This window comes from Lissotriton vulgaris, chromosome 10, assembly GCF_964263255.1.
Source record: "Lissotriton vulgaris chromosome 10, aLisVul1.2, whole genome shotgun sequence".
Lineage (NCBI taxonomy): Eukaryota > Metazoa > Chordata > Amphibia > Caudata > Salamandridae > Lissotriton > Lissotriton vulgaris.
This window is the reverse complement of record NC_141698.1, coordinates 160,305,613-160,319,919: the sequence shown is the minus strand read 5'-3', so window position 1 is coordinate 160,319,919 and position 14,307 is coordinate 160,305,613. Positions and strand designations below refer to the sequence as shown.

The following is a 14,307-nucleotide window of genomic DNA, read 5'->3' as shown; positions in this document are numbered from 1 at the left end:
ATATGGCACTGTTATGAATGCGGGAAGTAAAAACATCTTCATGACTTAACCTCGCTGTTGTTGTTTGGAGAAGCTGTGCCAAGAACAGTGATGAGCGATGTGCAGCAGAAAGCTTGGGCCAAAACAAATACTTGTTTTCTTGTCTCAGCTATGGAGAGAATAAAACCCAGAGGCAAACACGAAAAGTATTTTAGAAACACAATTTCCAAATCTATTCACCAAAAGTTGGGGAAATGGGACCATTTTACCAGGACATCTTGGTAACACTCAACAGGGAATTCCTAGTTTCCTCAAGAATACCCTCCACCTAGGATTTGCGAGAAAGTATCTGCTTCAGCGGCAGATCCCAAAGAACTTCACAGCACATTTCAGCTGTGGCTATAGACTGTGATGAAGCCTGCGCTGTCATTTTTTAGATCAGAGATTTGACAGCACAGCTGTCAAGCTGTCCTTTTGCTAACAGTATACATATTGTGAGATTGGTATCCACCCCTTTCAACTATCGAGCCAGTCTCTTTTAGTCTCTTTCACTCAGTTCTTATGACTGTATCCTTCCACCTCTCGAGTACTTACGGTGAACTGCATGAGGAACTAGTTTACAACAATAGTCTTCTGTTTACTCCTGCTGGCTTCTTCCCTTGTGTATCACTCTAATGTACTTCCCATGCATGTGTTCTTGTTGGGATGGAAAAGTTCTCTGCCTGGTAATGGATACGCACCCCTGCCCTGACTCCCCAACTATACTGATCTCTGGATCCCTATACTGATTTTATGTTGTCATTGGTAAACCCGAATCATGGGTGTGCATCATGACATAGGACTGTCTCACAGAATTCGGTCTTGTTGGACTTGGAAGGGTGCCCAAAGCGCTACCCTCATAGTGGTGAAAGGTTACGGTCTGCAACAGTAGGTTCGAGGCATGTGGGCTGCTGAATTCATATCTGTGCATAGATCGCCGCCTATCAGCACAAGTGCTTTGGTGGCAGCACCGTGTAGTGATCAGTAGGAGTGAACAAGTCCTCTTTAACCTGTGTCACTGGAGTGAGGCCTACATACCAAAGACTTACCCTCCCAGGAGGAGACGCGAGAAACCTATTATCGCTGCTGGTGCGCAACTGTGAGTGAGAAACTCTGGGATCATCAAGTGCAGTCCAGCTGGGCCACGTGTAGTGAACTCACCTGAACCAGCCTCTGCCGCTCTGGTGCCCACAGAGGGGGGACGCCTAGGAACTCCAGAAGCTGCTGGTAAGACAGAATTTGGGCCAGTCGGTCCCTGGGGAGCTTGCTTGCTTGCTAGAGTGCACAGTGGCGCTGGAACAGTTTTGCCTTTGATACAGAGTCCGTGTGGACTCTGACTTCAAGTGGGGTGTGATCATGGGCCCAACAAGAAACACAGAAAAGACCCTGACCGGGTATAGGACAAAAACAAGCAAAAGTTCTAGTGGTTGAGCAAATCACACCTCTGGAGCCCTCCGGGTACGCTTACAGGCCGACCATCCCAGCAGAGAGTGGTGGCGACCAGGAAGCGGAGGAGGAAGCGGCACAGGATGAGGAGGACGCCGGACAATGAATGCTTCAGGAGGAAAACTGCTGGAATTCAAGAGTCGAGATTGAGAGGCCAGGAAAAAAGGACACTACCCAGAGCGAGTTGGATGGACTGCCGGAGCTCCAAGAGGCTGCGAGACAGGAAAATAATCCATTCTATCGGCTAGAGCGGCTGCAACCATCGGGAGAGGCAGACGCCGTACAATAGACCCCAGGGAAAGGCGACTTGAATGAGACTTGAGGATAGAGTCACGGTCTCAGGCGGGTACCAATGGGGGTTTTTCACCATGTGGTTTACTGGGCACTAATGGGCAGCTATCTAGTAGTGTTTTAAAGGCTGAGGAAGGCCAATGCGCCATGGCACATCAGGCTTTTTCTACTCTGACCTAGCATTGGAGAACTGTATGTGGAAACAAGGGGAGCACAAAGGATTCTGACCCTCATTAAGCATGGTGGTAGGGGGAATCGAATTGTATGAGTGTGTAAGGACGAGAAATATTCTCAATCTTCTTTTTCCCTTCAAAATAGTACTGTGTCTAGGCACTCACCGACCCCAAAACCTTTTTCACATATCTTGTCACATTTCGGTGTGGTGGTGGTATATTGAGGCTTGACAAAAGTCTGCTAATGAATGTCTCTCCCTGTCTATGTTTTTCCGAGGGCATTTCTGGAAGACCAGTACAGATTGAAGAAGATTTAAGACGAGCCAACCCCATGGAATCTGTTCTGAAAGATAAGCCCTTACGGGATCCGCACAGATTCTAAATCAAAACATTGCCTTGTATGTTTATGCTTGAATAAACATCCGTAAATAAAACATCACTGGTCTGGGTCATCCCTTGAACCAATTATATGGAGACTTCCCTGAATGTTGCCTAAAGTCAATTGGGAATAACCATGATCCCTAAAGCAAAGAGGGAGTGGGAAACAGTGAACAACCTGTGAGACACTAGAGCCCTGCCCTCAGGGGGATTCTGTAGCTGTGTGTGAATGTTGGATTTCTCTTTTTAAGGTTAGCAGTAGGATAGAAAAACTTCTCTTTTTCATAAAAGTGAGAATTTGGCTGGACAGTAATTTATTGCTGCACATATTTTGAGGTGTGAGTCTGTGTTCACTCCCTGAATTTACTTCTGCCCGAGGGAGGCTTGGACTTCTCCGACCACGCTTTTCCTGAGAGTCAAGTGCTGAATGGGTACCCAGTTGTCCAGGATCCATAGTAGGTCGTGCCCATGGACATCAGTAGTAGAAAGCCTCAATCTCTTAATAGGTCCCCTACTGATTCCTTTGTTTATCATCTGCTCTTACAATGGCTATAGTCTTTTCAAAACATGGGAGATCATGTTTCAGATGCTTGCCTTAGGAGTTATTACAAAACAGGTTAGTTGACAGTAATTTCTCAATCTTGAAATGAACATTTGGCCAGAAGCCATATCTCCTGCTAAGTCAGGGTTGTGCTATTTTTGTTTATGCTGACACGGCTGGGTTATACCCAAGTATGCAGTTAGGTGTCCAGGAGCTGACAGTAAGCCAGGACACCGCCCTAGCATTGTTATCCTTTCAGGAGTGGAGAACGTGGAGTTTAGCAAAGACAGGGTACTTTACTGTGTTTGTCTTTTCGTTTGCCGTGGATCTGAAAATCAACTTTTCGGCCATACTTCATTTCCTTATGTAACCAACTTAGGTGGGGTGCATTTTTTTTAATTAGTTAATGTGAGTTCTATAGGCTTTTTCCCTTTATTCTCACCTTAAAAAGTCATCAGTAAGAACGTGTAGTGCAGCCTTTATACACAATAATGATTTCACCAAGCTGGACTGATCAAATGTTGTCTTCAAATATTATCTCTTTGTCCAAGACAGTATCTTTCATCTATCTCAAGAAAGGGTTCTACATTACAAGAAAGAAGTGAACCTTCTCTGGTTTGACCTTGCACAGCTGAGCTTAGAATCTTAGTTCCTGAGGCTCCAGCTTGTAAATGTCTAAACTCTACTACTATGACCGTGCAGTCATGCAGTTGTCTACAAGGCACTCCATAAGGTCACAATGCTGGTATAAGTGTTTGTGGGTCTATTATTGGGTTGATGGGATCTGCCCCTTTCTCTTTGATCGCATTGACTACATTCCTTTATATGGGTCTGATTGAGGCGTAAAAGAAAAATTGCAAGTGGACTGCTAAGGCATCCGTCGCTCATAGAATACATCACTTAATGTTACTCCATTCAGGAAGCCTTCTTGCTAGAAGGTTCACACACCCACTCTCTGAGCCACAATGATTGCTTTTAAGAGGCATGAGTTGGCAGCCCCATAAATCAGTGAACGTGGTTTCTGCAAGTAGTAGTTCAGAGATACCAGCCCCAAGGCTGGCATTAGAAACTTTTTGCATAATACTGAAGCACATATAGTGTTGAAAATGTTTAAATGGTTGTACAGGAGGGTGGTAGAGTGATAGCAAGTTATCTACTCATTGTCATGTAGTGCTTAATTTGTAAAATATTAAGTGCCAGGGCCCAAAACTTTTCTCAGGAAGGCACAGCTCCCTATTCCGCTTAAGATCCAAGCCAGCACTGCCAAATACCAGTACCAACTTCACCTACTGCATCTCACACGTGTGTTTCTTTATTTTAGATAGAGCACCCCTTCTCAAATTAAGCTGGTGTAGTGCACCCTAAAAAAACACCCTGCAGCACAGTACAGTGCTACAAATGTTACAATTTTAACTCTACTAGGTAACCTAAAGCTTTGGAATGGGCTAAGCACCCATGTATTTTTACTTTTACTTGTATATTTTGTTGCGAAACACTTTGTTCATTTGCTTTTTTTTTAACGAAATAGACTGACAGTGCCACCATGTGATGGATTGCTTTAAATATTTGGCAGCGTTACGAAATAAGTGCCAGTGCTGAGCACTGGAAAACACAGGCACAAATTCAGAACTGGCTGTTCAATACTGGCGTGGCAGAGTTCCCAGTCTGGTTGAATAGTTGTTGTCATACAAGCACAGGAACATGCCATGTGTTCTCAACCATTTCAGTGTCATATCATTTCCTTGAGGCATTTCCTCATGGACTACAGTTTCATCGTAGACCATCCCATAGTTTGCCATATCATTGCAAGTAATATAATGAAAATTTAAGTAAATATGTGGATAATATCTTATAAGGATAAGGAGAAATGGGTAGGATTAAAGGGTTATGGGTGAGGGGTTAGTGGGACTTTGGTTTGATCCATTCCTGTTGTGGGCAGTAGTCCCAGCCACACAAGTGGGGCAGCGTTTTTACCGACACAAGGAAGGTATCGCTGGGTGATATGATTTTTGTAGTTTACTGCGGATTCCAGATGTTTCCATCACAGAAATGTAAGGAAAATATATTGTTTCAGGCTTAGTTTGAGGTGTGCAGGGCATTGTGGGTACAAAAACCTCACTGGATCCATGCAAGGCACATCACTGTGGAATCCCCTAGTTGTCTAGTTTTCAAAAATGTCTGCAACTTGTAGGGTTGCATGGATGGCACCACAGCACGGCCCCAAATACTGCAGCTACGCCGATTGCTTATCTCTCAATGTAGCGCTTTAGGGCTTTTTTGTGTCATGGTATTTAGGCCCACCCACAAAAGTGGGATATCATTCTTATTAGGGGGCAATTAAGAACTCACAATGAAAGGAAATATGTGGCTCCCTGTAGACTCCAGAACGTTCAGCACATAGAAATGTGAAGAAAATGTATTTTTTACCAAAGTTTGACGTTTGCAAAGGCTACGGGGTAAAATTACCTAGTAAGACCCATGCAAGTCACCCCCACCTGGATTCTCTCAGGTGTTTTTAAAAAATTTGCACATTTGCTTGGTTTTCTTAGGTGCCGGCTGAGCTAGTGTGCAAAATCCACAGCTATCCACTTTGCAAAAAAAGGGTCAGTTTTGATTGGATGTATTCATGTTGCATTTTGGGCTGTTTCCTGTTGTGGTCACTAGGCCTGCCCACACAAGTGAGGTACCATTTTTAATTGGGAGACTTCTGGGAATACTGGGTGGAAAGAAGTATGTGGCTCTCTGCAGATTCCAGAACTTTCCATCATTAGAAATGTGAGGGAAAGGTGTTTTTTTTAGTACAAGTTTGAAGTTTGCAAGGGATTCTGGGTAAAGAAAAACTGGTGAGAGGCACACAGGATTCTCACAGGTATGTAGTCTTTAAAAATATTCATGGTTGCCAGATTTACCTAGGTGCCAGCTAAGCTGGGGCTTAAAATCCACAGCTACTCACTTTGCATAAAAAAGGACAGTTTTGAATGAAAAATGTGATGTATGGATGTTGTGTTTTGGGCCATTTCCTGTTGTGGGCACTAGGCCTACCCACACAATTGAGGTACAGTTTTTTTAGTTAGATTTAGGGGAATGCTGGTTGGAATGAAGTTTGTGGCTCCCTGCAGATTCCAGAACTTTACATGACAGAAATGTGAGGAAAATTTGATTTTTATTTTTTGTCAAAGTTTGAGGTCTGCGAGGGATTTGGGCTAAAAAAAAACCTGGAGGGAGCCACGCAAGTCACCCATCCTAGATTCCCCCGAGTGTCTAGTTCTTAAAAATGTGCAAGTTATGCTAGGTTTCCTTAGGTGCCGGCTGAACTAGGGCCTATACTCCATGGCTACCCACTTTGCAAAAAAAAAAAAAAGGTAGATTTTCCGTGAAAAAATATGATGCGTCAATGTTATGTTTAGGCCTATTTCCTGTTTCAGGCATTAGGCCTACTCACACGAGTGAGGTACCATCGGCAGACATGTGGGAGCATAGGCTAGTAGAACATTTGTTATTACCAATTGGATGTTGCTGCATTTGTGCCTTCCAAATGTAAACCAGTGTGTGAGATAGAAGACATTTTGAAAATAGCCCTCTAAATCATATGGCAGTACGGATACCCACAAATTCAGAGATTTACAAATAACCACTGCTCTTAAGATGCACTTTACATATTTCACCATATGAGTTGGTCTATACTAGGTACACAATGAAAAACCATTGTACAGTGCAGCTCAGCTGTTGGCTCTGGGTATCTTTGGTTCTTGGAGATCCTACAAACCCTATATGTCCCACAACCTGAAGGGTCTAGCGGACATAATAGTATATTGCTTTTGTAAATCGGCCATTGTGACAAAACGTTACAGTTGAAAAAGTAGTCACAAATGGCCGTTTTTCATACTAATTTTCAATGTTTCTTTATTTCAACTGTTCGTTTCTTTGGGAAAACCTTGAGGGATCTAAGCATATGACCCCTTGTTAAATTCAGAATGTTGTCTACTTTTCAGAAGTCTATAGCTTTTCTGGTTCACCCAAGGGTTTTACACTGGTTTCCATCACAAACTGGAAGTAGGTTAAGAGCACAAAAAATAGGAGAAATGGGCCACCTCTTTGAAAAATGCCAAAACCGTGGTGCAGAGTTAGTTTTTTTTTATTCGGTGCAGCATGTTCCTGAAAGCTGGGAAGATGGTGACTTCAGCACAGCAGAACGTTTGTTGATGCCATTTTCAGGGGAGGAAAACAAACACTTTGATTCAGAGCACATTTTTCCTATATTTCCCTCAAAAACTCAAAATGTAGCTATATTTTAACTATTTTATCGGTACTCTCTAGGGCATGGGTACTCTCAAACATTTGCCCAGGGACACAAAGTACGGTCTGTGGTGTAACCAAGGGCCACACTGATGCCAGCAGGGTGGCAGTGGCGGTAGGAGGTCTGTGTGGGTCAGGAATTGTGTAGGGTCTAAAACATTTTTAAGTAAACGGACAAGCATGTATTTACAGGTTAATAAATGCTTGTCTGTTTATTTAACATTTTTTCTGAATATTAAGCAACTAATTTGTGCTGCTGTTCACCAGGGAGGCTGTATGCAAAGGACAAGAGGGCCACAAGTGGCCCCCGGGCCACACTTTGAGTATCACTGCTCTAGGTGAACCCACAAACCCTGGGTACTTTTAGAATCCCCAGGATGTTGGAAAAAAGAACACAAATCTAGTGTGGATACTTCATGTGGGGGAAAAAATTTATAGAGCCCTAAGCGCGAACTATCCCTAATAGCCAAAAGGGGCTCAGCACTCCGGGGATTGGGGGGCTACAGTTAAGGGGTTAGCTTGTGTTTTGGTAGTGAGTGTGGTGTGCTCGATTGGGAGTCTGTAATGTAATGTCTCCTGTGCTTCGCGGCATTATTGAGGCTGTGGAAGAGAATCTTCATGATCAGGTGATTGTCTAATTCTCTTTGTGCAGATGAGTGAAGTGAAGTGCACTTGCTCTCGAAGCTAAAGTATGGTTGTTTGTTTTCCCATTTAAGATCAACTGATCGTGGAATGTTTCCAAAATGTTACAGGATTAGAGTGTACCCTTCTTTAAATGTTTGTGTACAACCTGTTCTTTTTCACATTCCAGGAAAAAGCTCTCAAACTTCTCTCACAGTCACGTGTGGAAAGGAGCCTCGAACTATGTAGCGAAGCGATACATTGAGACCGTGGACCGTGATGTGTACTTTGAGGATGTTCGGCTTCAAATGGAAGCAAAGCTGTGGGGAGAGGAATTTAACAGGCACAAACCACCAAAGCAGGTAAACTCCCACCAACTTATCAGAAACAGATGCATCTGTTTCAGGTCGACTTGTTGAACACATGTTGTACAAGTGTAAATTGAAAAGGAAAACTGTTTGCATTGTCTTTGTGTTTTGGTTAATGCTAAGGGAATGCCCAGACATCTGAACCATGCACCAAAATAGTAGGAAACACAGTAAAGCAGCGTCAAATGTATTTATAAAAAATCGAAAATATGTTAAAGGAGATTCAATCAAGTAAAATTCATATTTCTACTAAAACAGAATAATATTTCACTCTACAGGAAAATATACAATTCAAATTTATAAAACATGAACAATCAAACCAGGTGTTCAAGGAAATAACAACCACATAAAGACAGACACAAACAGTACTTTTAATATATTAAATAGTCACAATTCTAGGTTTCAAGGGATTATTTTCTCTAGTTCAGGTCCCTAAAATAGCGAATAATCCATTGTACATCTAAATAAATTATTTCAAAGCAAAGCTTTTGCTAGCAGGTTAGCAGCTTAGTACTATTCGATTGCACTTTATACGGTTACCTTTAGACATAAAAGGGGGTGTGGTGGTGAAAGTTGATATTTGTCAAGCACTGTGGTAAATGTAGCTGCCATGCAAGAAGGAAGTGTTTGCAAAACAAAAGATAACCCTTGCGCTGCAAATAGCCTGGAATGAAAGAGAACTCGTAAGTACTGGTCCCTGTGAATACACATGACTGAAGTGTGCTGCGTGTTGTCAAATTTACTAGGAAGCAATCTAATTGGAAGGAGGCTTTATTCGTGTGCTGGCAAGTGGCTTTGATTTCACACCATCTGGAAATTTGTGATACCAGAATATTGTATTGAATTCTAAATGTAATGGACTAAAATAATGCCCTCTTGTTGTTAATAATAGAAAATCTATACCCAAGGTACAATATATTTGTAAACGATACTTAGGATCAAAATAATTGTGTCAGACAATATTTCTGACTACAGTTCTCTCACATACAGCCTGGCCGGGACTGGGCTTTGGTTTGCACAGAAATGCCTCAAATTCATTATTATTCATTAGTTAGATTATTATTATTATTATTATCCATATTTTAATATCATGGGACACAAGTTTTGCAAAAAATATCTAAATATTTGCTACATGAATACATGTTACTTTTAATGCATTTGAGTCTATCTCGTTTGCTGTTATGATCCAACAAATGAGGCTGAAAGAACACAGATGGAATAAGGTTGTTCTTTGGATGATTTATGTATGAAACCCACAGATAAATGTCCTCTAAGGGCCACTATGAATGCCTTTAGATAAAGAGCAACGAAAGAACAGCCGTTGATGAGTTCTCTGCCCAGAGGATCCTGAGCACCAAAGAAAATCTGAGGTCCTATATGTGCTTTGTCCAGTTGTAAAAAACACAATAATAACCACTAATCGAGAACCTGTAGAATGCAAATGCACACCAGTGCACTACTGGGGAACTCCTATATTGTTTAGCCATAACTTTCAATTCGGAATTGATACATGAAGGAATTGATGGACAGACGTTGACCATGGACAGTGGAGTGTGAAACTTTTGCTATTGTAGTCCACTGGTTGGGATTCGGGAGCCTGATGTAGATTGCGGCAGACGAAGGGTACTCCGTCGGGACAGTGGAGAGCATTGTCCTGCTATCCCTAGGGACCTCATTCCTTTGTGAAGGGTAAACTAAAGATGCTTTTCCTTGGGCAGGTCCTTTTGGCTTGGGAAGGCTGGATGCTGTCTATCAGCAGGACGCATATTTTACTAGACTAGGCCGTACAGTTGGGAAGGATGTCTCCATATTTTTTGTAGTTAGTTTAACACAGGGTCATGACTACTTTGCATGCGGCTAGGTCCAAACTGAGTTGAGGGTGAGCAAAAGAACAATGGGTTGGGATGCTATCCCGAACGATTGCAAGTGGTTAGACATATTGCAAGCATTCCTCCCATCCCTTTGGTGTGTTTAATTGCTGCATCTGAACCTTCAGAGCCACATACACCATACACACCTGGAGATTCCGCGGGTAAACCAGAATCCTTGATCTGTCTGTGGAGGTAATGGACAAAATCTTGTCAGTTTCTCGACCCTGGACTAAGACTGTTTATTCTAGATATAGGTCGTGCTTCGCCTTTTGGTGTGCTGAAGAGAAAGTTGATCCCCTGTAGGAGTAAGTGTACCGGAAACATGCATTTAGGATTTGTGAACCTATTTTCTTAATGACAAATGCAAAAGCAGGACCGCGAAAACCTTTGTGAATGAGGCTGTAAACGTAGCTCCCTGCAAGTGTTCCAATGTGGTGTGTGACCCCTTTAGCCAGTCTTAGCGTTAAGCTGGTTTCATTCTGAGAGTTGAAATGTTATTCGTAACATATATCAGCTAAAACAAATCACTGCTTGCAAATTGTTGGTGAAAAAGAAGGACAAACTGAAAGTTGTATGTGTGACAAGGCCACTAAGGGTCCAGTTAGGGGATGAACATAACCCCCAACTTGTCTGTAAGGCGAGGGTGAAGACTTTATTCCGGGTGTTTCCACTGAATTTAAAGCTGGTAAAATCTCCAGGGGTAAATGCGCCGAAAATATGGAGTTACCACAGGATCAGCTGTGACATTCCTGTGGTACCACTCATTTCTTATGGGACTTTCAGGGGAATACTCGGAAGATTTTGCACGATTACTATTGGTAATTCCAGGTGGCGAAAATAACGCTTGGGGGGGGGGGTTGTTCGCTAAAATTGATATTCGCCAGCCATGCCTACAAATCTGTGCTTCACATAGTGTCTGCCCAACTGGTATTGTGCTGCTTCTGCCGTTGCATCCAGATGTATAATATAAGTAAAATGTCACCAACAACAAGCCAGGACTATTGGCTTTGTTAATAGTTGTTAGTTGCTTAAGATAAATAAGCAACAACTATGGTTTCGTTGTATAGAATATTGAAAATGCTTCAGTTCCGACATGATCAGGCTGTGAAAGAACTATAATGAGTCTCTTTGAAGTTACATCTGAGGCAGTGAAGGGTGGTACTGCTGCAGAGTTAAGATTTTTTTTCCCACACTGAAAGTGAGGGCAAAAATAGAGTGCCCGATGGGGGCCGGTCTCAGCAACTGCTTTTCAGAACTGATGGTGCTGAGCACCAGCAGGACCCGGCCCAGTTAAAGCCTTGAAGAAAAGTGTACTAAAAAAACCCACCCAGCCTTCGTATATCCATAGGTGCTCTTAAAGCGGAGGACGATGGAATACCACAGAATTAAAGAACACAAATCAATTAATATTTACTTCCATCACTGCCTCACTCGCTCCTGCGAAGCCAGTGTTCTGGTTTCTAAACGTGTTGTACATAAAGTTCAGCGCGACACACCACTCCTTCTTTCTAATAGCTAGGATTTATGAAACGTCTCACATTTCTCAAAGACGCTCTGGGAAAGAAGTAAACAGCGCTTAGCATATATCCTTTTGTGGACATTTTGCTGAATGATTGCTCCGGGCTTTTTATACCTCGGTCATGAGGGAGTACGCGAGTCTGTGCATTGTGCACGCCCTGTGCACGCCCCTGTTTACATTTGGAACAGCAGCTCGCGCGGAACGTGCCTCTGCGGCAGGACAGAATGGCGGAGGCTGTCACGTGACCTGCCTCCCAGCATCTGCCCGCGCGCTGCGCATCCGACCAGAGGGGGCTTGAGTGCGGTCCGCGCCAGATGCAACCGGACACTACCTCACGCCGCCGGGAGTACTGAATGTTCACTCACTGCTCAAATATTGCTTCTGAGCCGACGTACACTAAACTCTTTTTACAAAGTTTATTCCATTCATGAAACCACTTTTTAATGACCTAAATTATTCATATACCAATATTAAGACATTAATTATTCCTTTACCAAAATTATCCCAAGCACGGCAAATAAAAAAGTGTTATCTAATAAAATAATCCAATGCTTATTTTGTTCCCCAAAATATTTTTGTTTTACAAAAGAAACATACATAGAGTAATACTGTACCAGGGTTATCATAAGATATTTGTGTGGCAATCATAACGCATACCCAAAACGTGAGGTGAGGTTATTGCGGTCATCTGAGTGTAAAGGGCCTAACCCCAGTAAACAATAAAACAGAAAAGAGGAGAGGTGGGGAAACTCATTGTGAAATGCAACAAGGGTCTAAATGGAAATCTCTGTAAAAATCGTGAAAAATATAGTTGTGTGCACTTTCCGTTACTTTTAAGCTGATGTGCAACCAGTCACGTACACTTTATATAAAGAACAAAATTCCCTAAACAGACACTCCCCCATACACCAGAGAAGCCCTCCGGGATCCGTTATTCAGCAGTTTTCTGTAACCTCTGTTATTAGTCGCCAGGCTGTTTTAGAAACCGGAAATACGCTGTCCGCTCTCGTTTTAGCAGCGGAGTGAAAACGTGCGTGCAGCATATGTTTACATTTTCACAGTAGTCCGATTGGAAAACTTTTTCACGGACTCTGCTGTTCTTTTTCATTTTGTGCTCCTCTGGGAACTCCTCTCCAAGAAATGCACCGTTAGGCCGAGCCAAAATAACCACTTGCGCATTATAACGCTATATTTAAGCTAGTGACCCCTCTCCGTGTCAGACTCATAAACTCGCTGGATGCCACTACCACGTGCTTATTCCACATCCCCACTTTTTCGTTCATCAGAGCCTGGGGGCTGACTTGGAGTTAGGTGGACAGAGTAGTTAGTGTGTGTTGGGATGGCGAGAACATTTTCTGCGGAGTACTCTGCGAAACTCTAAATCAGGTTCTTTGTACCCTGATCCGTTCTTCCTCATTCACATTAATAAACCCTCCCTTTAGTCAGGGCCACTGGAATTATGTGGCAGAGAAGGGCCAAATTATGCGGCAGTGTTAAGTAAATTATGCGGCAAGAAGAAAAAACATTATGCGGCATATGCAGCCTGTTGTATTATTACTTAATTATTGCATCATACTTACACTTATTAACACTGTTCAGGCATTGGGTGCACCTCATTTAATAACTAAATATAGCAGTAGAAGGTGAACAGTTAATCTTTGCATAGGGCCTTTCACTGCGCGTTAAGACGGTGCAGCTACATTTTTAGTAACTTTTGAGCCGTTTGACCTAGAAACATATTTTTTTGGCAGGGGGCCTTCAGATTATGCAGCAGATGATGGATTGTGTGGCAAATGCAGCAAATCTATAACTATGTGAAAAACGCAGCAGCCGCACAACCACATAATTCCACTGGATCTAGCCTATAGTCCACCCCCATTAAAACTGTTTTTATTTAGGCTCGTAACTATAGACCTATTTCCCATCTCTCCTAGGGGAGGCAATGCTTCCAGAAAGTGGCAGTGTCATTCAGCTAAAGCAACCTATGTTTACCCCAACTGTTTCTCCAAAGTTTCAAGCAGATGTGTGCGAGACGGCAAAGAAACAGGGAGAGCAGAGCCAAGCCAAGGATCTCGCTGGACTTTAATAGCCCATGCACAAGCCAAGCCCTTAAAACGTTTGACACGTAAACTGTGCAACTAACACCTTACAGAACACTTCAAAATCCCCCTAAAAATGTATCTCTTTAAAAGGCAGAAGCTTTTCAACTTAGTTCACTAGATAACATTGCTGCATTGAGAAGCATTTATTAAAAGTGACATTTTTTAAAAATGGACTTAAAAATACGTGCCCCCACCTCCTGCCATGACAAGAAGGCCATCAGTGAATTGAGACAATTCAGTTGTCATGTGACCCCATATGTGGCCTAAGTTTTTACGCTGAGCAACATTATATTCTATTTAAATCTCACACAAGAGAGATGCTCTTATAGCAGGCACCAAGGAAAAAGGAAGTACAGTGAAATAAATTATTTGCCTGGAATCACACGATTAGTTCAATCCGGAAAGCGGGAACAAACACAGTTTTCTCACTGCATTTTGTCAGTCAGATACTAACTGGATATCTCGTTCACCCCACTGTTTTAAATGAAAGGTTAATGTACTTTCTTTAATTCTTGGCACATTAGATAGAAGCATGTGTGGCAGGCAGGAGCCCAATGGAAGCTTGGCTTGTTTTGGACTCGAGGGTTCAAGAGGGCCTCGAGCTGAGCCAGCTCCAGACAGCTGCCTTGAGCCTGGATCGAGCTCTCAGTGGCTCACCCACCTCTACTTTCAATGCACTTTAA

The 14,307-nt window shown here is 42.7% G+C and overlaps 1 protein-coding gene across 6 annotated transcripts in view; it reads left to right on the top strand.

The window, feature by feature from the left end:
* Nucleotides 1–14,307, top strand: part of EEF2K (eukaryotic elongation factor 2 kinase) — a 259,662-nt gene that overhangs the window by 110,233 nt on the left and 135,122 nt on the right. For all 6 annotated transcript variants that reach the window (XM_086940768.1, XM_086940769.1, XM_086940770.1 and 3 more), the window contains one exon: nt 7,955–8,126. In XM_086940768.1, coding sequence (XP_086796894.1) covers nt 7,955–8,126 — 172 coding nt within the window. The remainder of the gene's footprint in view (nt 1–7,954; nt 8,127–14,307) is intronic.